Source organism: Lissotriton vulgaris, chromosome 6 (assembly GCF_964263255.1).
Source record: "Lissotriton vulgaris chromosome 6, aLisVul1.2, whole genome shotgun sequence".
Taxonomy (NCBI): Eukaryota; Metazoa; Chordata; class Amphibia; order Caudata; family Salamandridae; genus Lissotriton; species Lissotriton vulgaris.
In genome coordinates this window covers 136,618,700-136,644,351 of record NC_141694.1, presented here as the reverse complement: position 1 = coordinate 136,644,351, position 25,652 = coordinate 136,618,700, and the positions used below count along the sequence as shown (strand labels likewise).

Genomic DNA, 25,652 nt, shown 5'->3' with positions numbered 1-25,652 from the left:
AAGGTCATGTCTTATTAATGTGCGGTAATTAATGCTCGGGGGCGCTTTTCCGTAGGGGATAACGTCATTATATATTTATTCAAGGTATGTTAACAATATTATGCGCAAACCCATTCTATTGATGGTAAGGCTGGAAGCATGTAGCAGATGGGGGTATGGAGAGAAGGGCAATAAAGGATCAGTCAGGTTTTGGTCAGCATACCCAGGGGGCAAGCGCATGCGCATGTACCATAACCTTAGTTCTTTGGAGCTAGCTCAAGCCACGGTGGCCTACGCCTGAGTGTATAGGGTTCTGGTAAAAGTGAGCACGTTTTATACAGATGCCTGTATTGTTGGTTAAAGAAATTAACGCTTGTTCTCTTTAAGTGCAGGATGCCGCCAAAAAGGTCACGGAAGGGCAAAGAGCCCGCAGCAAAAAATGATGAGTACCTCGGCTTTACGGAGCTGCTGGAGTTCACGAGAGAAAAGGGCATGGAGTGGGTGCTAAAGAACATGCGAGAGGGGGCTAGAGCAGACGCGACCCCTCAGGAGGAAAGAGGGAGAGGCAAGAGAGTGAGGCGTACGCCAGAGAGGTTTAAAGAGGCAACAAAAGGCAAGCGGCCCAGGGCGAGTGAGCCCCAACTAGCATCACCATGTGAGGAGGAGGTGCTAGAGACAATTGTTTTGAATCCAGTCGCAGATAAGGACAAAGACGGCATGGCGGGACAGAATGTTACTGCTAAGCCTACACAAATAGGAGGGGTCCCTGTCACTCATGTGGGGGTGCCCTGTTCACAGGGTACGTTACCGCCGGTAGTGGCGCAGCCAGGTAGTGGAGTGTCGCAAGTGTGGGTGCAACCCGGAGGGGTCGCACAGTTACCGGGGATGCAATTATATGGTTCTCATGGGCAAGCAATTGGTAATGGCCCCATAAGCTCGATGATTCCCACCATGACATACCCAACAAGTGCGGGGCCTGTAATGTTGAATGCTTACTCAAATTTAGGGTGTCCACCACAGGCGCCAATAGCTAACACGGCTGCTGATTTGTCTGTGTCCCCTAATAGTCAGATGCAAGGGGGGGCAGGGGGGCAACCGACATGTCACCCTCTGTTAGCATTCAGCCCGTTAATGTTTGGTTCATCCTCAATGACCCTGTCGCCATCTACGGGGATCACCTGGCACGTGCCTGCAGAGATAAAGGAAAAAATACTCAGAGGGGAATATGTGGACGTATTTGACCTCATTACATTACACATTTTTTACTGCACAGGGAGATTAAGGGATTTGCACACAACCACCCAATGTTGAGCTGAGGCCTGGGCTCGGAGCTAGTTCCCCAGTTCTGGCCATTAGATGTAGATATTTTGGAGCAGAACTACTTACTATACATGGCAGGCACTGCCCAGATGTAGTGAACTCCTGGGCCAAACTAAAGAAAGAATTTAATGCAGTTACCGACTACTAAGTACCTTTCTCCCTGCTGGTCACACTACTCACCTTCTTAAAGGAAATACAGATTTCAGTTAGACGCTTCACTACATTGGCACCACTGATGGCCAAATGTAGGGTGGATATATCTTAGGGAAAGGGACCCCCACTGACAGAAGAGACATGGTTTAAAGATCTAGGCACAGTTTAACTAATGCTTTGTGTTATTTTTGCAACACAAACCCAATGCAAAGTGTTATGCTGGGATTTAGTAAGCAACACAAATCAGAATTTGTGTTAGTTTTCCAAAGTATGTAAACTTGTGCTGTGTTGCGTTATTTTGTATCAATGTGACATTTTATGGTTGGTACATAGGTGTTTCCATGCAACCGCCCATGGGTTTTGACTCCAATCCCTATCGACAAATATTCGTAGACGGCGACTTGAGCTAAAAACATATGCTTCCGACTCAAAGCAGGATAAGTGTTAAAGGATGTTTAGGTCTCGCCTGGCAAATGCATCAGCAGCAGGGTGATCGTCCGAGCACACCTCGCAGCCTCCAGCATGTGCACGGGCATCTCCGTCCCAGGCAACGGTCCCAGTCAGCCCGCGTCCAGGGCCAGCTTTCGTTCCGCAGGATGTCTCCCCATCGCAGGTAGGTGAACTCTTGCAGTCTTCCAGGCAGCAGGATGTACATTTTAGGATCCCGATGCGGGTTACTGGTCGCTCCTGGCGCAGCTCTACCTCCGGCGCCATGTGGCATGAGCTATGCACTGGTATGGAGGCTCAATGGGCCGCCTGGTCTATCACGCTCACACAGGCCGCCCTGCCCCAAGCGCCGGACTCGGGCAGCCAACATCCAGGGCCTACCTTTGTGTCTCGGTGTGCCTCCCCAATGCTGGTGACTGTCAGATAAGGGGAAGTCCAGCACACCATTGGCGTGTGTGCGTCCATCTTCCCTTATATCTGTGTAGTTTCCGGATGCCTCGCACAAAGGGCCACCGCCGCGCGATGTGCGCGCGCATTGCGTCTCCTTTGCTTCACACGCTCCCACCACACGCTCACACACGCATCGCGCACTTTCACTTTCCGTCCCCCATTGGTACAATAGCAGAATGAAAAGCAAACTTTATGAAATAAAAAATAAAATACATTATTTATGGACTATTATTATTTATAAAATAACAAAAAAAAGAGTGAGGAATTTTTCACAATGTGGAGTCCGGTACTCCTGGTCCCCTTGACCCTAATCTTTTTAAACAAAGGAAGGAGTATCACCACTGGACTTAACAAGGTCCTAATGGAGTGTAGGGAGAGGGAGAGTTCAAAAGAAAATTGTTCTTTGTTAGAAGACCCCTCACTCACCAACCTGGTTGGTGACATGCTTCATCATCGGGGTCCCACCCAGACAGCCGAGTGCCATCCGGGTGTGCTGCGACACCTGACTACAGTGGAGCGGGTAGTTTTTTGTGAGTGTGGTGTGAAAAAGTGAGTTAAAAATTGGCCAAGTATAACTTCATAGAAAAAACTTTATTCTGAAACTACTGGACAATGTTAAAAGCAATTATTCGATACTTGCGCTGGTTAGGTTGACCGACAGTATCTATGTGACTGTAAAAAGGTCTGCATGTTTCAACCTGTTGTGGAAATTGCCAGGTTTTCGTCAGGACCAAGTGATGGGAGACCTGGGCGGTATACACATGCTTAGGTGTATCCAACCCTCGGCCCCAGTGACCTAACTGCGTACTTACAGTCTATGCAGCATTTTGCACTAAGAAGTTTGGCAGTCCTTTGTCTCTGGCAATTTTAAACACTCCTCCAATAAAATCACTTTTGAAGGATTTTAAACATGCATTGCTTTTTGATGAAGTTTGCACGAGCACTGAAGAAGACCGAGAAATTTCTCTATCTCTCTTCCCCAACAGACTGAGAAGCAGTGGTGTTATTTATGAAAATGAGATTTTGTGTGCGTCTGTGTACATCTGTGTCAGGCTCTGCCTGTCTATATATCTGTGGCATGAGCAATTATCAGTATGTGTGTGGATCTGTGCATTTCAGCATGTGATTTTGGATCAGTGCAAGACACACCTTATGTCATCAGCCTTTTGAAAATTCCTCCGATAAATAATTCATCGAACACAACATCAAAAGACCAACCGGGCCTGCCATGTATTTGGATCTTTCTCCCAAGGCTCTGGTGTAACTGGTTCACATTTTCAGGCTCCACATGTAAATCGTCACCATGGATAATTATGCTATGTAGCTGGTTACCTTCCCTAAGTAAGCTCCATGACTAACTGCTCACCTTGCACAAGTTCCCTCTATGTTTATATGCTTATAAAGCGCTCGATTGCCGAGGCATCTTGGCGCGGTGACATGTGGATGAAAAGGGACATTATGATAAAGGCCTATGTGCAGAGGCGGCTGGTAACATTTGAAGGTGGTAGGGCGTAAAATGTGCGGTGGCGCGAATAGCAGAACACAAGCATAGCGATCTAGCAAGTACGACCTAACGAGGCTCAGAGGGGGGTGGGGGGGTGGGGGGGGCGGGGGAGGGAGAAAGCAAAGTAATGTATAAATTCTGCCAGTTCCACCAGTACTAGACACATTGTCAATGTGTTTTATCACCACACAGAGGTTGAGATGATGTGCATGTCTCATCCATGCACTAACCACACCTCACCCCATCCGCTTTTTCCCAGCTGGTGCGGATTCAAATCTACACATCTTATGTACTGCGGTAATGTACTGTTGTTCATCAAAGTTAGTAGTTTATTCACATCCGACTGCAAATGTATATACCCCTAAATGTCCTAGAGTTAAACTGATGCCAAACCACAAATGTCTAAGCTCTCACTTGCTTTACTAATGTATTTAATATAGCCTTTCTCTTCCACATGCAGATGTTGTGCAACTTCTCATTCTATGACCCTTATTGTGAAAAACTCTTCCATCTTCATGTCTAGCAGCACTATATTATAACTTTAAAATAAAAAATAAAATAAAAAAATCCTCTGTAAATGGGCCCTGATGTACCATTACATAAGACATGAATCGCAATTGAAATATTGATGGGTTTTTAGATTGCGGGGAGCTGAGGTTTGATGAGGGATGACATAGTCACTCTGCCTTACCATAGCATGCTTGGATGTCTATACACAAGCTGTTTTAGAAATTGCAAGTGCAGTTGGTAATATTTAGTACTATAGCACAAAATGGGTTCTCATTGTAAGTCTTATGTTCTGTCAGCTGGTAAATGCAGTCCATACACAAAGAGGTGGGAAAGTATGAGCTTGCAGCACTGCATAACAGTCCTGTTGCCCAAGCGGGGTCTCAAATGGGAAGAAGGGCTTGGGGGCTGAGTGACAGCATTTGCAGGAGAGCGATTATGTCCCCCTTTCTGTGATTGTCCAAAAATGCAGCCACAAAGCAAGCAGGCACACTACAATACTGAAATGCTTGTAAATGTTGCGCAGCTGCGCTTGTATTGCTGAGGGAAAGGTAATTTCTTGAGCACTCGAGATGGCTGGGCCTAGCATCAGATACATTTACGAATGTCTGCAACTCTGTGCTTGTCTGCGTTTCCGCTATATAAACATCAACACTCTTGGAAGTGCAGAGTCACTCTGCACTTCAAAGACTGTTAATGTTTATATAGCGGAAACGTGACCGAACATATTAAGAGCTGCAGCAGCCGGCTGCTTTACATCCTGGCGATTGGATTTTGCCAAGTCCATGATCAAACATCGAAGTATGGCCATAATGCTGGCTAGAGCAAGCACAGCTGAGCTGCCGACTTTGGAGGGAGTGTCGTGTGTGCAACGTGTGCACTGTAGTAATGGCGGCGTTAGGTGCAGAGCAGACCTGACTACTTTGGAAGCACTAAAGTAGGCAGCTCTGCTCTTGCCATGATATCATACACAAGCAAAATAATACATACTCACTCAGAGTAATTAGGCAGGTCGGACATTCATCCATCATTCACGTTGCAGCCAGGCTGCCAATAAAGAAGTAGAGACGCACTGTGCGCACGCAGAACACTAAGTACCTTCTTCATATGGGAGCCTCAGCCAGGGCGCGCTTTTTACTTCGAGACAGCACACACTACAATCGTGTGTACGAGGCGGCTCACATGCGTGCGGCAATACTCACACTTAGTTGTCAGGCTTCTCCCATCCATAACCAACATAACAACCCACCCACCTTATCCTGGAGTCCGGACCCGTACATCACCGCTGCATGTCCTCAAACATCCACCCATCTGCTGTATGGTCTAACGTGACGTCTCTCGAATAGCACTTCACGCTCGCTCCTGGCTGGCTGGCTTGAGCAGTAGTGCACATATTCTGTTTAGGGCTTAAAGATTTTTGCGAGCAGCCTGAACATGCGCACAAGGCTGTTCATTAGAAGAGCGGCATGGAACAGCCCTCGCTCTTCTAATGAACAGCCTTGTGCGCATGTTCGGGCTGGTCGCAAAAATCCTTCTGCCCTAAACAGAACATGCGCACCACTGCTATTCACGCTGCCAGCCAGGCCACCTGATACATTCATCAATGCACTCTGTCCTGCTGCGGCTGCCCCGCCCCTTCGGAGCTGACTGCCTCCGGTGAGTGAGATTGAGAGAATGATGGCAGCAACAGCAGAGTAGCAGACACGCTTGAAACTTGACTCATGCCTCAAATTAATTAGTGGGGCAACGCCCAAGTGCCCTAATGGCCGCACCGCGCCTGCCTAGTTGACTGTAAACAGCCAGGTTTTGAGACTCCTCCTGAAAAGCTGAAGGTTAGATTGAAGCTTCATGGGCAGCGGCAGTTTGTTCCAAAACTTCGCCGCACAGTGTGTTATTGCTTTGTCCCCCCCCCCCCATCTCACCCTCCTAATTTTTGAAGTTTTGATAAGGCCAAGACTGGCCGTCCTAAGATTGCGGGGAGGAATATATGGGGAGAAAAGATCTTGTAGGTCCTCGGCCCACCACCGTGAATTGCCTTATGTACAAGACTTAAGGTTTTGAATTCAATGCGTTGTTTAACGGGTAGCCAGTGCAGTGATCTAATGCCGGCCGAGGTGGACTATCCTCTGGGGATGCCCAGGAGAACTCTCACTGCGGCATTTTGCAAAGACTGCAATTCTTGCAGGTAGTATTTGTCAATTTCCCTGAAATAGGGCAATGCAGTAATCCAACTTAGATAGAAACAGAGCAACCATCACTGTCTTTTGTAGCTCTTGCAGGATGTATGGGAACATTTTTCTCAGAGTTTCCAAGAGAAGGAAACATGATTAAGTGAGGCTGTTAACCTGGGGGCCAAAGTTCAGTTTCCCATCAAAGATGATCCCTAAGTTTCTGACCTTCTCTACTGGACAAGGGCATTTTCCAGCTTCCGTTGGCCACCAGGACCGATTCCACAGGGGCTTGCCCGGCCCGAATTCCATCACCTGAGTCTTATCTGTGTTTATTTTCAGATAGCTATTGACTCATCCAGGCCATAATCTTGGTAAGACAGGCGTGAAACCTGGTCGCTGTGGTCTCTGGCTGACTGGCAATGGAAATGACAAGTTGGGTATCGTCAGCGTACGAGACCAGAGCAAAACCGTGCTTCCTAACGAGATTGGTCAGAGGGGTGACGTAGATATTGTACATAGTCGGGGAAAGGGCGGACCCCTGTGGGACGCCACATGGGAGGTGGAAGCTGTCTGACATTATGTTGTCCCAGAACAACCTCTGCTCTCTCGCCTCCAAGAAGGACAGGAGGGCCAGGGCGGTTCCCTCTACCCCTATGTCCCCCAGCCACTGCACCAAAGTGGTATGATTCACGGTGTCAAATGCAGCTGAGAGGTCAAGGAGCACGAGAACCGCTCTCCCCCCTCATCCACCACCCTGCCGATCTTTTCGGCGGCAAGGATTAAGGCTGATTCGGTGACATGGCGTGCAGCGGAAGCTGTGTTGGGAAACGCCCAAAAGATGGTTTGTATCCAGGTATTCGGTGAGCACTGTATTCAATTGTTTCTCTAGAACTTTGGCCACAATTGGTAGACCAGCAATAGGTAGATAATTTTTTAGATCGTTTGGGTCCAAACTGGGTTTCTTCAAAAGGGGAGTGATGGACGCTACTTTCCAGGTTTTTGGATAGCAACTGGAGGCCAATACTTGGTTCAGGATTGGGGTAAGCTGTTCACAGATCTTATGAGCAGCTTGATGCATGATAGGAGGGGGGAAAGGTTCAATAGATGCGCCTGATTTAATAGAAAGTATGAGTTTTTGTGTTACTTCAGTATTTATAGGCTGAGAACAGGTCAGTCTACAAAGGGGGCGTGCTACCAGTCTTTTCGTGTCATGAAGTTCTGAGGCCTTAGGGAAATCATTATAAATTCCTTGTACCTCCTGTTGGAAATATTCCGCTAGTCTATTGCAGAGAGTTTGATCGGGCTTAAAAGCATTATCCTGTTGAGGTTTAGTTAACAATTTAACAGATTTGAAAAGTTCCTTTGTTGAATTTCCCGCCTCCTTAATTTTTGTTGTAAAGAACTGTTTTTCTGCAGCAGTAATTGCTTCCTTGTATTGAAAAATGGTGCGATTGTATGTGACTTTCTTTTGACTGTCGTAATCCTGCCTCCAAAGACGCTCAGCGCTTCTGCAATATACCTTTAAGCGTTTAAGCTCTGGGGTATACCATGGCGACGATTTCTTAACTCTTTTTACCGTCAAAAGTTTTTTGGGCGCACCTGATCAGGGCTGTCAACAGCCAATTGTTAAACTGCGCGGCAGCCCCGTTATTGTCGGTTGCTGCGAAGGCATGAAAGGAGTCGAGGGCCGACTCAAAAACGCCATCTTTAAGTTTACCCCACCCCCTGATTAGCACCTTGGTTGATTTGGCCTGTGCGCTAGAATGTGGCTGCTTTGCTTTGGCTTCCTGTATCACTAGAGAACTTGCATATGTGTAAATGAACACCTTCTCAGGATCATCAGGTATCTAGATACTGTTCCAAACTACTGAGTTGGTACGCCTCTTGTCTACCCATGTGGGGATTGCTCTACATGCCTTCCATTTCTGGCAAAACCTATCTCCCTCTGCTGCACTGCGGCAGCAACAAATCTCATCTTGTGGATGACAAATCCTGATGCACATATATCTGCTTTAAGAGGAACATGGTCTGGATGATGTGTTTCAACTGAACACTAATTTTCAGGTCCAGTGAATCACAGTTTCATAACTAATCAGTACTCCCATACGCTGAAGGTGAACAGTGATCAGTTTGAAACTTTGGTCGCAGAATACGGACTGACCTCCTCCATCCAAACTTCCAGTCTTTTTAGAGCATCAGATTTAAGTTACATGAACATGTTTACTGAATATGTCATTTTGAGTTTCTGCTCCTGAACTCTGGAATTCTTTGCCCTCTCCAACTTTTCTTTGGAATGTCAGCGATATTGCACATAGCACAAGCGCAAATGAAGAAAAGCCTTTCAAATCTATATTTAATGTGACATTATAAGATGTTCATGCCCACAAAATACTATAAGTTCCAAAGATTTTTTTAATAAGCCAATGAAAGGTCGTTACCTTTCATTGCCCACCACATGCATCCGGACATGTAGATCTGCACATCTTACCAGCAGTGTCGGGCTTCGTCGCCTGAATATGCATGTAGCCGCTCTCCTTCACAATGTGATACAACACTTTCTCCATAAAAGGGAACATCCGCTGGACATCCACATCTCGCAAGCCAAAGAGCCCAGGGAAGTATTTCCCGAACAAGATAGAGAAGAACTGAGATGGCCCCTGTGGGACGAAGACCATATTCAAGTGGAGGCCTTTGACATGACTGCAAGAAAGAATTTTATATGGATCAATGATCGCAGCTCCTAAAAATACCGGATTTCAAATGCAAAACTAAAATGGCCACCAAAATCATGTACATTACTTTAAAATTCAAATCTATCATAAATTTGATGTAAATAGTCATACTTATGAACATGTATCAGCATTTACTAAAATGTATTATACATTAATATGAACCTTTCTTTTCTTTCAGCTTTAAGACGTCTTCTGTAATGCCTTAAAAGGAGTAGCATGTCCAAACAATACCTTATTCCAACACCCACAACCAGTGGTCAAGCTGTCCAGCACAATGTTGTAGCAACAAATCGGTCCACCTGTGTTCTTTGTCAGGAGCGCACTTCAGATTGACTTATTAGACCAGCAGATGCTACATGCAAACATTATAGGTCAGGCTATAGTGCTTTAGACCATAACCTGAATACATTTAAAGAATTGAAATGCGTACATATGAGAATAGAACTAGAATGGATTAATTATGGTTGTGGTATTGAGCAGATAGTAAGAACTAACAATGCAGTGTGGCATAAATTGGGTTTAAACAAGGGTGACAATCTAAAGCAGCAACAGGCTTGGAAAAGAAAACAGTCATGCAGATCTATATGGTAGCTCAGTGAAAACACGTTCAGCAATTCCAGTTCCGAATAAAATTCCTGGAAAAAAACATGTTTCTTTTGCAACAAATCAGATACATCTGTAATGCTTAAAGCAAAAACAGAAGTTTGGATGCAAATGTTCGTCAGTGTGAAGGGTAAGTTCAAGATGCAGCACTTATTGCAAAATTGGCTATGGGTGAGATGGATTTACAGGATGCTGAATACCATCATAATTGTTTTGTTGGACTTTTTGAACAGAGCACACAGTGTACGAAAGAATACAAAACGAATCACCTTGTGAGACCACAGTAAAAGGAATAGCTCTAGCCAAGCTTGTATCTTATCTGAAAGATTCCCGAAAGGGAGATGTTAAAACAATTTACTAACTCCGTGGCTTAGTAAACTTTAACAGAAGCAGAGTAAAGCAGCTCGATTCTACTGCAGGTAAGGGTAATTCAACAAGGCTAAAAAGAGAATTCTCAGAAATACAAGGGGTTTAAAGGCATACAATGAAGGAAGAGATTTCCTGTTAGCTTTCAAAGTTAGTGTAGGATCTGCATTAGTATTTCCTATGACAAATCAAATTCTGACACTGTAAATATTGCCAGTGCAGCAAACATTGTTAGAAAGGACAGGATGCTAAAATCTGAAAACCTAAACGTTTGGGATGACTATAGAAACTGATCAGTTACAGAATTGCTTCTTGCCCTTGTTAAAATTATACTTGATGGACCCAACATAGATCAGTGTTTCTGCGAAACAGCCGTTACCAATAGAGCGTTGTCTATTTCCGAATTACTGATGTTTAACAGTGTAAAGAATTCAAGAACAGACTCTACTTCAGCTCCTAGACATAACAGCAAAAGAGAAGCTCCTTTATCTATAAACATTGCTCTTTCTATCCACTGTCAAACGAGAAATCGAGAACTGATAGACATGTTACATTAACTAGGTATCTGTATTTCATATGATAGGGTTTTTCAAATATCAGCTGATGTAGGAAATAGCACTTGTGCACTGTATGCGAGTGAACAAGTTGTGTTCCATGACAGATAAAGACTCCATCCATGGAAAAACAATAACTCTGACACAACACCCAGAACAAGAACTAGAAGAAATTGATTGTAGTATTGTGGTGATTAAGACCAATGCGACAAAGCCAAAACAAGCGCGGTGGAGGCTGGGGTTGACGTCGGCTGGGGATTCAGCCGACGCCGGTTGCGGACGTCGTGCCCATGGAATCGTCGCTGTGGAAAGCGTAACAAGGTCGACCGGCATCAATCAGGATCCAGGCCTGGATCCAAGGGGACCCTGCGGCGCCAAAGCCACTGGTACTGAAGGCTCAGGGCCCCCAGCCGAGCTTGTGGGGCCCAAAGGCACGCCGGCTGAGAGGGGCTGCTGAAAGATGGCGTGCATCGCTTCGTAAAACTGACAAAGCTGGGCAGGGGTCGCTCCTGGTCCCGGGAAGGGGGAGAAACCCGGAGCCAACCCTACGAGCTCCGTACACTGAGCCGTGGGAGGGGCACCACCCGCATTCCTCTTCACATTGGCCAACGGACGGGGAGTAGTCGAAGAGCGACAATGCTACTTCGACTTTTTCTTGTGCTTTGACGTACCTGACACAGAGTGCAAAGACATAGATAAAGGATGGTGTTGGTCCTGCGACCTCCTACGTGACTGGGACCTCGAGCAAGCCTTGAAGCCGGGCATCCTTCGTGCACCAAGAGTCGAATGGACTCAAAAAACGAAGTTGACAAAAGTCAAGCGAAAGTTAGTCAAAAAGTGACAGGAGGTATAGCTCTCTCCGGATCTGCTCTTGCTGGCGCGGAAAAACGTGAGGGCGGCATCTATGTAGCTACTGTGACGTCATCCCGCGACCACGACGCCGAACGCAGAGCCGACCGACCCACCTTCAGATGCACAAGGGTACCGCTGAGGAAAAACTTTCTGGATCCAGTCCGAATCCTGGGGGAATTCTAAGGTAAGGAATCTATTACAAACTGTTTCTTTCAGATAGGCTGGCTAAAGATATGGATCATTAGGCGTCATGGGATCTGCATCATATGCATCCCGGGGGTCAGGATCTCCTAATGACTCTCCCGATCCCCTAGTGTTTGATCTTAATGACCTGGAGGTGTAGCATCGAGAGGGTCGAGTTGTGGAGATATAGGGGAAGGAGAAGGGGATGGTGGAGGTTATGATGATGGTAGAGATTTTAATGGTGGTGGTGGTGGAGGTGGCGACAACAGAGGAGATGAGGATAGGACTGGTAGCTTTGTTCTATTTTGGGGGAGAACAGGAGCGTCCAATGCATCCTCAAAGGTTAAATGCCTCTTTGGTGGAGGAGAGGCCATTATTTGCCAGGTGCCTTCCTGAATTTGGATCTTGCGTTGTAGAATGTCCATTGTTTCAAGGATAGGCTAGACAGGAAACATGGAAACAAGAGGAATGCTATGAGATTTTGGTCTCGGACCGTTTCGGAACAGATGAATGTTTCTTGCTCGGTACCAAGTTAGATGTGTTCCATTGCCAAGTATGTCTCGAAGGCTTGGTTGCGACCAAAGCATGCACTTAATACGAGGAAGTCGACGCAAGGGCTTAACCTTGGTGGAAATTTTCAGTCCCGGGTCCGAGGGTGGGGCATCCAAAGTGTTTTTGGGGATCTGACCATGGCCAGACAGCAGTGGTGGTCTGGCGACCTCTAGCATTGGGAAGGGCAAGTGTTTTCAGGCATGCTTGGGTTGTGGAGCAGGGTCTGGGTCGATAGTACTCACGCGCCGCCCGGGTGGCAGGGTGTACTCTAATTCCTCCTTCATGTCAGAGCCAGTGTGTTCTTCTACAAAGAAAGTCCATTCTTCGTCTTCCGCAGCAGTCGCCTCCTGGGAGTGCTTCTCCCCGAAAATGTCAGGAGTGTCGTCTTTACTCCGATGAGACATCTGCAACTGATGAGCCAATCGGTCCGGAGAGTCTTTTTGGAACGGAAAGACTTGCAGGCATTGCAGTCGGCCTCGCGGTGGTCGGGTGAGATGTCGAAGTTTGTACACCGAGTGCTGACCAGTGTGCAGATATTTGGAGTGGCACTGCAAGCAAAATTGTAAAGGTGTCCTTTCCATCAGAAACACATCTTCAACACTGACTGTGCATGTGAGATGGTAAATGAGAGACGGGTGATGCCCGAAGGGCAATAGGTTGGTGCCCGAACCGACGAAGTTTTAAAGCGGTACAGTAATGGAAAAGCACAATCAGGACAAACTATTCCATCGAAAACAGGATAGGACTGAAGACCCGTCCTGAAAGGAGTTAAACAACAAGGAGAGGCACACACGACCAAACCAGACATGCTCATGCGCAGTATCACCGGGAGAAGGAGTCATTCGATCTCGTGACTCGAACATCATCTTCGAAGAAAAACTATTTGCAAAGCTCCGAATCTAACACTAGATGGTGGGAGTATGCAGAGCATGTGTATCTACAGTCGCACATGCAAACATATAATAATCATGAATACTTGCTCTTCATAAATTCATCATTAAAAAAGTCCTGAATATGATTAGTATGGAGTAGTTTCTGTCCTGTAACTCCAGTTCTGTAGTAGGGGTATCTCTGTTATAGTCATAATCTAGTGAATAGTCCCGCCCATGTGCGTGGACCCCGGCAATCAAAAATAATCTCTTAAGTTGTCAAAATAATGCAGAAACTGCAAAGACACTTAAGAGAGAATTTAAAGACAAATAATGCAGCCTATATCCACAGGCTACACTGTCCAGTACTTCAACTAGAAATTCCACCAAAATTCACCACACACAGTACAGCCTGCTAGTTTCTACAATAGAGAAACCTGCCTCCCCCAGTCAAAGACTCAGGAATGATAGAGAGGAAGGCAGGGACAGACAAGCCCCATAGGCTGCCATTATGTGGCTTAAATAGGATACTGTGCCTTTAAGAGAACTTTCCAGAACTTCTCCCAGTATCCCAGAATGCATAGCAGGTCCCTCTTACTTCAGTTCTTTTTGAAGGCGAAGCACGCCAGACCTGTCGCATTCTTGCATGATGAAAAAAGTCTCCACCGGGGAGGAGGGCGGGCGCTTATGACTATAACAGAGATACCCCTACTACAGAACTGGAGTTACAGGACAGAAACTACTCCTTCTGTAGTAGGGGATCTCTGTGTATAGTCATAATCTAGTGAATAGAATGGCAAGCCCATCCCCACACCAAAGCGGCGGTGGAGAAAAAATACATAACGCCACTACTGTGCGAACAAATTCCGCAGCGAAGCCTGGCCAACCTGAGCGTCTGCCCTGGCATCAGTGTCCAGGCAGTAATGTTTAGCAAAGGTATGAACCGACTTCCAAGTGGCTGCCTTGCAGATTTCAGCAATCGGCACGTTACGGAGCAGAGCCGTCGTGGCAGCTTTGCCCCTGGTGGAATGAGCCTTAGGCTTACCTCCTAAGGTCTTATTAGCCTTCTGGTAACACAATTGTATGCAGGACACAATCCACCTAGAGATGGACTGCTTCGAGGTCGCAAGACCCGTCCTGACCGATCCATAATTGATAAACAACTGGTCAGACCTACGAATATCCTTGGTTTTATCCAGATAAAATTTCAACACCCTCCTAACATCCAGGGAATGGAGAGACCTCTCCGCTGGGGATGAAGGGTTCTGAAAAAACGTAGGCAAAGTTATAGTCTGGTTGACATGAAAATCAGAAATAACCTTGGGAAGAAATTTAGGGTGAGTACGCATAACAACCTTAGCAGCATGAAATACAGTATAAGGTTCAGTACAACACAACGCCTGAATTTCACTCACCCTGCGGGCCGATGTAATGGCCACGAGGAACGCCGCCTTCCAGGACAGGTGCTGCAACGAAGCCTTATGAATAGGCTCAAAAGGCTCCTTCATCAATCTGGACAGCACCACATTCAATTCCCATGAAGGCGAGGGAAGCCTGACAGGAGGGAATACTTTCTTCAAGCCTTCCAGAAAGTCTTTGATCACAGGGATCTGGAAAAAGGAAGTCTGTGAAGGGCATTTCCTGTAGGCAGTCAATGCAGCAAGATGAACCTTAATGGAATGGACATTAAGGCCAGACTGCGCCAAATGCAAAAGGTAAGGAAGGATGACATCTTCCTTGCATGTCGTAGGGTCATGGTTCTTAGACTGGCACCAGATACAAAACCTCTTCCACTTGTAAGCATATGAAGTCCGAGTGGAAGGTCTCTTAGACTCCTTCAGTATGTCCATGCAATCATCGGGAAGATTCAGATGGCCATATTGCACTATCTCAGGAGCCATGCCGCCAAACTCAAAGACGAGAGGTTGGGGTGTAACATCCGCCCCCCGAACTTCGTGAGAAGGTCCGGCCTGCACGGCAACCGAATGTGAGGAAGGAGAGACCGGTGAAGTAGGTCCGTGAACCACCACTGCCTGGGCCACTCCGGGGCGATGAGTATCATCCGAGCTCTGGACCGGGCCAGCTTGATGAGCACCGCCGGAATCAGGGGAATGGGAGGAAAGGCGTACAGAAAGCCGTTCGTCCAGTTGATCCATAACGCATTCCCCAGCGTCCCTTGCTGGAAGTACCTGGAGGCGAAGTCTCTGCACTTGCTGTTTTCGGCGGTGGCGAACAAATCTACGTCTGGAGTTCCCCACCTTGCGAAGACTTCTCCTAGTACTTCGTCGTTTATGACCCATTCGTGGTTTTCCTGAAGCAGTCTGCTCAGTGCGTCTGCCTGAACATTCTGCACACCTGGTAGATGGGTGGCCGTTATCGTCAGTCCTCTGGCCAGGAGCCAGTGCCAGATCGTCTGCGCCTCCTGCGACAGTGCGCGATCTCGAGACCCCTGCTTGTTGAGGTAATACATCGTGGTGGTATTGTCCGTCTGTACAAGCAGAGAGTTGTTCTGGAAGGACGGAAGAAAGGCCTTCAGCGCCAAGTGAACAGCCCTGAGTTCCAGGAAATTGATGTGATACGTGGCCTCCATCGGTGACCACGTGCCCTGAATCTGCAAAGTCCCGGAGTGCGCTCCCCATCCCAGAAGAGACGCATCCGTCACGACAGTCTGAGTGGGAATGTCCTTGTGAAAGGGAACCCCTCTGAGGAGATTCTCCGCCGAACACCACCACTTCAGAGACTGAAGAGCATGCAGCGACAGCCGAATCTTGTCGTCCCAAGATCCTTTCCTCTGATCCCACTGGTCCTCCAAGCACTCCTGCAGCGGTCTCATGTGCAGCCGCGCGTGTGGCGTCAGGAAGATACAAGAGGCCATCGATCCCAGTAGAGAAGACACCGTCCTCACTGTCGTAGATGGAGTCGTCATAAGAGCCTGAGCCTTTCGAAGGAGTGATAATCGTCGCTCTTCCGAAGGAGACACGCTTGCTGACAGCGTATTGATGGAGGCTCCCAAGTACTGTATGCATTGGACCGGAGTCGGGACAGACTTGGCCATGTTGATGTGCAGCCCCAACTTGTTCAAGAGAACGCACGTCTTCTGGAAGTGTGCTCGCGCTTCCGAGAAGGAGGATGCCTTGATCAACCAATCGTCCAGGTACGGGTAGACGAACACCTTGTTCTTCCTCAGGTGTGCTGCTACCACCGCCATGCACTTCGAGAACGTTCTCGGCGCAGACTTCAGTCCGAATGGGAGTACTGTGTATTGATAGTGATTGGTGCCGACTTGGAACCGCAGGAACTTCCTGTGTTTGTGTGCAATGGGCACATGGAAGTAAGCATCCTGTAGGTCTATAGCGCAAAGCCAGTCCCCCTGTTGCAACTGAGGGTAAATCTGATGCAACGACAGCATGCGGAACTTTTCTCTGCGAATCCATTTGTTTGCCTGTCGCAAATCCAGAATGGGCCTGAACTCGTTCTTGTCCTTCTTGCGAACCAGGAAGAACCGGGAGTACAGACCTCTTCCTCTCTGAGACCGAGGTACGTCTTCTATCGCCCTTTTCCTCAACAGGATATCCGCTTCCGCCTGAAGCTCGCGCAGCTGAAACTGCGAGCTGACCGGGGGAATAGCTGGAGGAGGGCTGGTGAACCGAAGACTGTATCCATTGCAAACATTATTCAGCACCCACTTGTCCTGAGTAATTTTTCTCCACTCTGCCAGAAAAAGTTGGATGCTTCCCCCTACCGGAGTGGGTAACGGATCCGGGGGAAGTAAGTTCCGAGGGCCTAGGCCCCGCCTGGCCCTTGGGCGCCGGAGCCGATTGCTGGCCTCCCCTGCCCTTCTGCCGCTTCTGGAACGGCTTCCGGAATTGCTGCTGCTGCTGGGAGTGTCCTGAGGCCTGTCCTCGACCTCGGCCCTGTCCGCCGAACCGCCGCTGGAAGGGGCGGTACTGCTTCTTGGTCTCCTTGGGCTTTTCCAGGCCCACAGCCGTCAGCGTTTCGGCCTCCGCCTTCATGCGGGCCATTTCATCATCAGCATGTTTTCCGAAGAGGGTCTCACCGGAAAACGGCAGATTGGCCACCCTCTGCTGTGCGTCCGGTTTCAGGGACGTAAGCCGGAGCCATGCGTGACGCCGCTGGTTGATCCCGTGGCAAAATCCGTGAGCCGCCAACAGGGAAGAGTCCGCAGCCGCGCTGATTATCTGGTTGGCTACCAGCATCCCCTCACTCAGGACTTCCGTGAAGTCTTCACGCTGCTCCCGGGGCAAATGCTCCGCAAAGCGCTCGAGGGAGTCCCAGAGGGCGCGGTCGTAGCGACCCAACAAGGCCGTGGCACTCGCCGCTTTCATGGAGGTCGCGGAAGTACCACAAACTTTCCTTCCTGCCGAGTCCATCCATCTCGATTCCTTGTCCGGGGGAACCGTGGAGGTCGGGGTGGTGGCATGCTGCTTGCGGGCCGCCGTGACGATGACGGAGTCAGGTGGAGGCTCAGCCCTCAAAAAGGCCGGATCCGATTCGGGAGCTCGGTACTTCTTAAGCAATCTCGACGGGGCCGCCCTCGTCACAGCCGGGGTGAGAAACAGAGCCATAGCAGGTTCTTCCAGGCCCGGCACCAGGGGCAGGAGAGGACGAGACAGATGCCTCTGATGCAGCGTCTCGAAGATGACAGAGGTCTTCGGTGTAGGCACCGTCAGGGAGATGCCGAGCTTCGCTGCGCCCCGCAACAGTACGTCCTGAAAGGCCACCAGGTCATCTATCGGGGACACTCTGGTGTCCGGAGACCCCGATAGGGTAGGTGAATAATCCCTGGTCCCAGAGGACCTCGTGTGAGAGCGAGACTCGCGCCTCCTATGGCGGTGCCTCGATCTCGTGGATGATCTGTGCCTCGATCTGTCCTTCCGCCCAGAGCGAGAGCGAGACCTGCCAGCTCGTGGGCGCTCCTTCGGTTTGCGCGGAGGGGTCTTCCTCGGCTCATCACGAGGCGTCTTCGGTTCCTCCCGGGGTTTCGGTTTCGGAGTCCCCTTGGGAGGAGCAGGCAGGGACGGCAGGGAAGTGGACCTCGGAGGAGGAACCTTCGGCTGCGGTGCGGGCCCATGCGGAGGGACCGGAGGTGGAGGAGTGTCCCCTGAAGGCAGTGGTGGTTTGGGCGGAGGGTCCTCCTTAGGCACGGGGGGAGGAGTCGGAGTCCTGGGCCGGGACGGAGTGTACACTTCCGAGTACACCGAGCCCGGTGTCCCTCCAGGCGAGGGGCGCGGAGATCCATCCCCATCCGCAGGCGACCTCTTCCTCTTGCGACCACCGCTGGAAGCAGCATGACTCCTGGGACTAGAGTCCCTTTTTCGCCGTTTTGGAGCGGGTGACCTGCTCCCCGACGCTGACCGCTGTCTGCTGGACGCAGAACGACGCTTCTCCGGCGTCGAATGACGTCTCCTGGACTCCGGCGTCGAGCGCCGTCTCCTCGGCGTCGACCGCCTCCTCCTCGGCGTCGAACGCCGACTCCCCGACGCCGAACGCCGACTCCTCGACGTCGACCTTCGTCGTCCTCTCGACGTCGGGCGGTCCGCCCTCGACGACGAGCGCCGCCGTCGCCTTGATGTTCCCGACGTCGAGGAGCCCCTCGACGTCGATCGGCGGTGTCGCCGCGACGGAGATTGACGGTGTCGCCTCGACGGCGACCGACGGTGTCGCCTCGACGGCGAGCGTCGGGCGCCGCTTCGACGGCGAGCGTCGATGCACGTCACTGTGCCTTCGGCGTCGGTATGACCTCGACGAAGACGATGACGTCGACGGCGGCCTCGACGTCGGTTTCTCCTTCGCCGTCGAGCCGTCGCGCCGTCTCGACCCGGAGCCCCGGGGAGAAGGGGAGCACGCCGTCGTCATCCCTCTCGACGCCGTCGTCGATGCCATCGACGCCGACGGAGAATGGGATCGTTGGCTGGACTTCCTGCCCCTGGGGAGCCCCCCAGGGGCCTCAGCAGAGGCAGAGGGATCCCTCCCAGGCTGCCCAGACCCACCTGCAGCACGTTGGCGCCTATCCTCCAGGCCAGCCAGCCTGATCTTCAATCTGTCCCTGAGGGTCCTAGCAGAAAGTTGCTGGCAGATAACACACTCCTCAGGGCCATGATCTTCTGGAAGGCACACGATGCAGACATCATGGGGGTCGCTTTTGGCCTTCTTCCTCTCACATGCTGGGCACTTGACAAAAAGGCCAGGCATTTCGGAGCCCCAAAACGCCTAAAAACAGCACAAAAGTGAGAAGAGAACACCAAGCAGTAACTGCAACACTTTTAAAAGTTAAAAGTGCAAAAACGAATTCAATAAACCCTTGTAAAAGGGAGAGCTCAATGCCAGGGTCCTGTAAGCAGGAGCCGGAAAAAAGAACTGAAGTAAGAGGGACCTGCTATGCATTCTGGGATACTGGGAGAAGTTCTGGAAAGTTCTCTTAAAGGCACAGTATCCTATTTAAGCCACATAATGGCAGCCTATGGGGCTTGTCTGTCCCTGCCTTCCTCTCTATCATTCCTGAGTCTTTGACTGGGGGAGGCAGGTTTCTCTATGGTAGAAACTAGCAGGCTGTACTGTGTGTGGTGAATTTTGGTGGAATTTCTAGTTGAAGTACTGGACAGTGTAGCCTGTGGATATAGGCTGCATTATTTGTCTTTAAATTCTCTCTTAAGTGTCTTTGCAGTTTCTGCATTATTTTGACAACTTAAGAGATTATTTTTGATTGCCGGGGTCCACGCACATGGGCGGGACTATTCACTAGATTATGACTATACACAGAGATCCCCTACTACAGAACAAGAGAATCACAATGCAAAATACACTTTCCATGCGGTCCCTGATGAGGGGAGTGGACTTTTCTTTTTTTGGAAAGGCCGGGTACCCTAGTAATCTTAAAAAAGGTTTGCAATTGAATGCCCAGCCAATATTATCAAGGTTCTAATAATCTTAACCAAACAATTCATTGCGATCACCAATAGCGGAGAACATTCAAATTGAGGTCGTGCTCAGGGCAAGACATCAACCGACTCAGGACAGTGCATTCAAGACCAGACAGTTAGGATTAATATGTACAATCCTTAATGTTTTTTGGTTAATTGTTGAGTCATATATGTAGTTTCTCTTATCAATTACCATCCTTTGCCATTGATTACTATGGGAAAAGGAAATAGCACCGCAATAATAGACAGTCTAATCTCAATGTAATCAATTCAAGTGTCAGACCCACCACTGTGTCGCACGTGTTATCCCATGGTCTGGTCTCACATGAACACTTGCTGTAACTGGCAATTGTTTTGCTGGAAGATAATAGCGCGCCATTGAAAACAACCCCAAATTTACAATAAATCATTCAGTACTATTGTGATAACGTGTGATGCGTATGCAGGCCCATAGATATCTACTGAAATAGCTTATACTACATGGGACAGGCAAGAAGGTATTGTAGGTGATTTTGTCGACTGGAATGATGTCCTTCTCAGCAATCTGGTGGGAGCTGGGATCTTTGTTTACCACAAATCTCCTCTCGGATAGGTGTGTGGAGTCAGATCCCCAGAGTGGGATCTTTTATAGTGCTACATGTTGTATCGCTGCCTCTTTAGTGGGTTCGGTGTCGAACTCCTGAAAAAGGACGCCAGTGGTTATGCTGCTTCCATGATGCTCCTCTGAGTCGGGAATACAAGCTCAGCCTGTCCTAGAATAGACTCCTTCAAAAATGTGTGTGACATGTTATGTGGATTTCGTAATCTTCCTATTCATGTGATGCTGGGTCACTGATTGGCTAATCAGGTAAACTATATCACTGACATGCTGGGAGATGTAGTTTCTGTTCCAATCAGGTTCTGATGACATAAATCGCAATAATTCTCATGATAGATCAGCATTCAGCTTTTATGATGCAGCTGGGTGGGTGGATTACATTTTCAGCATTTCTTCTACTGTTCCTGGCTCGATGTGGGAGTCACCTCCTAAGTAAGGGTTCGGACAGGAAGTAGCGCTAGAAGTTAAGAAGATTACCAGTAAGTAATTTATTTGACTAGACATGAACTAAGAAGGATTTGCACACCATGGACCACAAGTAGAATGTTTCAGCAACTTAGGCAAAACACATTGGCACTAAACCTAAACAATAGGCCTTTTACAAAGAATGCCAAGTTTGAAGAAGATCTGTAACAAAAAACGGCAATAATGTCACACACTGATTTCGTGTAATGATAATGGAATTTAGTTTCATTGCTCCTACAGAACTGAAGCAATTTTATGCAATAACTAATCGGGAGTACTGCTAATAAAATTCATTCACAAATAAAGTTTCCTTTCTGTGCATTCTGAGATTTCCACTGGTTAACCCACGAAGTTAGAACTTCTGAAATTTAGAAAAATGTCTGCGGTAGAGTCTCTATTCAAAGAAGGCATGTCAGCTCAGACAGGTGTAACAGCAGCATTGGTTGATTGTGCACTCATGACACAGTCATATACCAGAAGCCAACAAAAGCGCGGCTCTTGCTTATAATGTGATGATCATCATGATGACGCGCCATTAAAAGCCAGCAGGTACAGATACCGAGGTCCACTCCATACTCCAGGTGTTGGTAGATGGAAGGGATGCATACTAGGGGATAAGCATACAGAACCAGGGCATGTGCTATGAGGTCTTCAGGGCACAGCAGCCTTGAACAGCACAACACAGAATATCCTTATGTAAAGTTTTTCACAAATCCTCTTGTATCAAGCCATGCTGACTGAAGTAAAATGCTCATGGGAAAAAGAAATCCGTTCCTTACCTGGGGGCTATTTGGGAAAGGTTGGTGCAGATCAAGGATCCCCAGTCTCCGCCTTGAGCATAAAACTCACGAAATCCCAGCCTCATCATCAGTTTGTAGAATATGCGGGCCACCGCCACGGATTCACACCCTGGAAAAAGAAGAAACAGCTGCACATTAACTAATAGACTGCGCTGGTGTGGAGAATCAGACTGCCTTCCTCAGGTAATTATTTTTTTATTACAATTTTTGGGTAACCCAGCAGGCTTGCCGTGATCCAGTCGTTTGCTCTTTAAGTCAATATAAATGATTTTTGAACTAGGTTTATTGTGGCAAGAACGGTTGTTTCTGCTATGAAGTCACAAGTGCTATAACCATGAATCACGATAGACCATTCCATCTTTTTGAGGCTTCGTAGGCGTAGGGCGGTCTTTGCCTCCATGATGAGGTCACGGAGGCTTCTTGCAACTGGGTTCTCCAACACTTCTTCTCTCGTTGTCCGATTTCTCCTTTGCAAATAGCTCATGTTTGCATGTATAGTGTGCCACAGAGGGAGTTGAGTAGTGTTTGTGGTCACTAACCATTGTGGAGCACGGGACACAGCATTACTGTTTACAGATATTTTGTTGAGAGAGAGGCATTCCTATATTTCTGTATATTTTTATGAGCATCACCGCAGAGACGTTGGGGTGCGTTAGATGTCAGTTGAAAAAGGTTACGCAATATGATTGTCAACTCCAATATGACTAGTCCTTTGACTTTGATTAACTCTTAAGTCTAATTGTTTGTTGTATGGAAGTTTATATATTTCCTTCCTACTTAAGTTCATATTATCCAATACAAGGCTTTTTAGTTTGTTTTGCTTCTTACTCATGATTATCAATTATATGTGAAAACCAGCCACAAGCACTCTCATTTGTTCTTTCATTTTCATGGCTTAAAGAGATGGGTTTTACCAGACATTTCATAAATCTAATAAGGCAAGGCCAGAGGAGTTTAAATGATGGACAGAAAAGTAAGATTCTCACTCCATCCTACCATGCGTGTTAAATTGGCCAGTCAGTGTAAGACCCACCACCTTTACCTTTCTTGTGAGAAGCTTCTGAGAAGCCATAGCCAGGAATGGATGGACAGATGACCTCAAAGATGTGCTCATCGCCAAGACCATGGTTGGATGGATCCGTTAGGAGAGGGATAATTTTGTAAAACTCGTAGAATGAGCCTGGCCATCCATGGACCATCAGCAGCGGCTTAGCAGTGCGTCCCGCAGGGAGGCGAGGTGGCTTCACATGGATGAAATGGATATCAAGGCCTGCGAAGAACAAGAAAAGAAAGATGCTAACATTTAATAGGAGTCATGATCACAACAGACAAAACTATTCCTCCTAATGCTATGCACATTACTTCAATGGCATCATCTTACTCAGGCTTTAAAGTGCCAGGAGATTTATGCTTTTGCCTGAGCATACTTTCCCTTTCATTTTCGATTCATGAAGGTCCAGGGTAGTATGACAGGAAAACAGCCCCAGGCATAAATTGGCAGGTGTACTACTGAGGATGCCAGATGACTTTTAAAAAGTCTGCCATTTGCCCTACTTAGAGTTGTTTCACAGTAAATGCGCTGTTCCAAGTGGAGACGCGAACCAAGGCCGGCATGAGGGCTAGCACATTAGGGGTAGATGGGTAGGCTATTTTGAAGCCGCAGCCTGCCTTGTATTGTGCAGGCAGCACCTGTCCTGGCTTTCAAAAGGAGGGCAGAGATCGCCTATAGGCAGGTGCAGTTAGTGACTGCGCCCTCCTGCAAAGGGATGCCTGCAGGCGTTCTTTGGGACCCCCTTTCAAGCAGTGCCTCTGGGGTGCACAATCAGTGTGCCTCCTGATGGCCTTCTTGCATTGGCATGTGCATCTTTATTATAGCGCGAGCTCAAAAGCAAAGGATTCGCTCATTTGCATCGGGTCACACCCCCTCAAGATCGAGTTGGCATACATTTAGCTCTGGCAAGATCTGTTTAACAGAAGTGGGCACACAAAATCTACATCCCCCTCTGTAATACCAACTTGCCCCAGGGGTGCAAAAAGCATCGCATTTTCTGTAATGGACCCCCGATTTAAGTCCTGATAATAACAACGCTTCTGTTAATCTTCTCAGGACTACAAAGTGCTAATTAAATTATTGCACATAGAGTAACTACTTAAACATTGACAGCACTTTAGACCTAGCATTTGCATGGAGGGAGAGAGGGAGAGAGGGAGAGAGGGAGAGAGGGAGAGAGGGAGAGAGGGGAGAGAGGGAGAGAGGGGGAGAGAGGGAGAGAGAGGGGGAAGAGGGGGAGAGGGGAAGAGGGGGGGAGGGGGGACGGGGGGAGGGGGAGGGGGAGAGAGAGAGGGGGAGGGGAGAGAGAGAGAGAGAGGGGGAGGGGGAGGGAGAGAGGGGGAAGAGGGGGAGAGAGGGGAAGAGGGGGGAGGGGGGACGGGGAGGGGGAGAGAGACGGAGAGGGAGAGAGAGAGGGGGAGGGGAGAGAGAGAGAGAGAGGGGGAGGGGGAGGGAGAGAGGGGGAAGAGGGGGAGAGAGGGGAAGAGGGGGGGAGGGGGGACGGGGAGGGGGAGAGAGACGGAGAGGGAGAGAGAGAGGGGGAGGGGAGAGAGAGAGAGAGGGGGAGGGGGAGGGAGAGCGAGGGAGAAGGAGCGGGGGAGAGATTGATTACAATAACTTTGAAGGACAGAGTCTGAAACTCCTGTCTTAATGGGTCAGTGTTATAAATACCATTTGAATGTTACTCAGTCCATCTACCCTTAAGAGACTCCTCTCAAAATCTAGTGCCTTACACAAATAGTACCGATTGGTCAGAACCCTGATGATTATTTTCTGGCTATTTCATTTTTAATATTTACTACTTTTCTAAAGCACCACACAGCCTTTCCAGCTTTTCACAGAGCAATGGACCCACCTATTTTTTGCTGGTCACTAAACCCCACCCAGAATGACTCTCACAGATGTGTGAAAGTCAGAATTCTCGGTGAAGAACTCAGTGCTAGAGTCTGGCAAGATTAAGACACAGACTTCAGTCACTGTTTTCATGACCAATTAGTTCTGAACAGAAGGGATTTTCCATATTTAGTGTGCAGTAAGTGTTTCATCCAAATACTGTAGCCTCTAAGCAACATGTTGGCTATTCTCTTTTAATGACAGTGTTAGTGTGTGAGTCATACCTTCTATTTTAGTTTTAAAATGTGGGTACTTGTTGAGAATTTCCACTTGTTTTTGCCAGCTGTACTGATTTCGCCAATATGACGCCACTTTTTGGAGGTAAGTCAAGTTAAACCCGTAGTGGAAGCGGATGTCCTCCAGTGGCGCGGTCCATCTGGTCTGGTCAATTCGTGCATGGAGATCCTAAGTAAAATACAAAAAAAGGGATTTAAAGAAGAAGTGGAAAGGTGAAATGTTATGGCTCAGGACCTTCTATCATTCAGAAACAGGTTCTGATAAAAAGGGAGTAGATATACAAACTGTATTTTTTTTTTAAAATGTTGTGAAAGACAAATTTTCTCTGGAAATATATAGAAATTAAGGAAATTCCAGGCCTTTGAATTCTTCTTTTTTAGTTATACTTCTGCACTTTACAAGCAGGTGGTAAACAGATTTAGGGG

General features: G+C 48.2%; 1 protein-coding gene across 2 annotated transcripts in view; it reads right to left on the bottom strand.

The window, feature by feature from the left end:
- LOC147706907 (epoxide hydrolase 1-like) overlaps positions 1 to 25,652 on the bottom strand; it is a 243,490-nt gene that overhangs the window by 44,817 nt on the left and 173,021 nt on the right. For both annotated transcript variants that reach the window (XM_086926167.1, XM_086926168.1), the window contains exons 4-7: positions 25,215 to 25,395; positions 23,089 to 23,316; positions 22,026 to 22,155; positions 9,020 to 9,231 (exon numbers count right to left, since the gene is read on the bottom strand). In XM_086926167.1, coding sequence (XP_086782293.1) covers positions 9,020 to 9,231; positions 22,026 to 22,155; positions 23,089 to 23,316; positions 25,215 to 25,395 — 751 coding nt within the window. The remainder of the gene's footprint in view (positions 1 to 9,019; positions 9,232 to 22,025; positions 22,156 to 23,088; positions 23,317 to 25,214; positions 25,396 to 25,652) is intronic.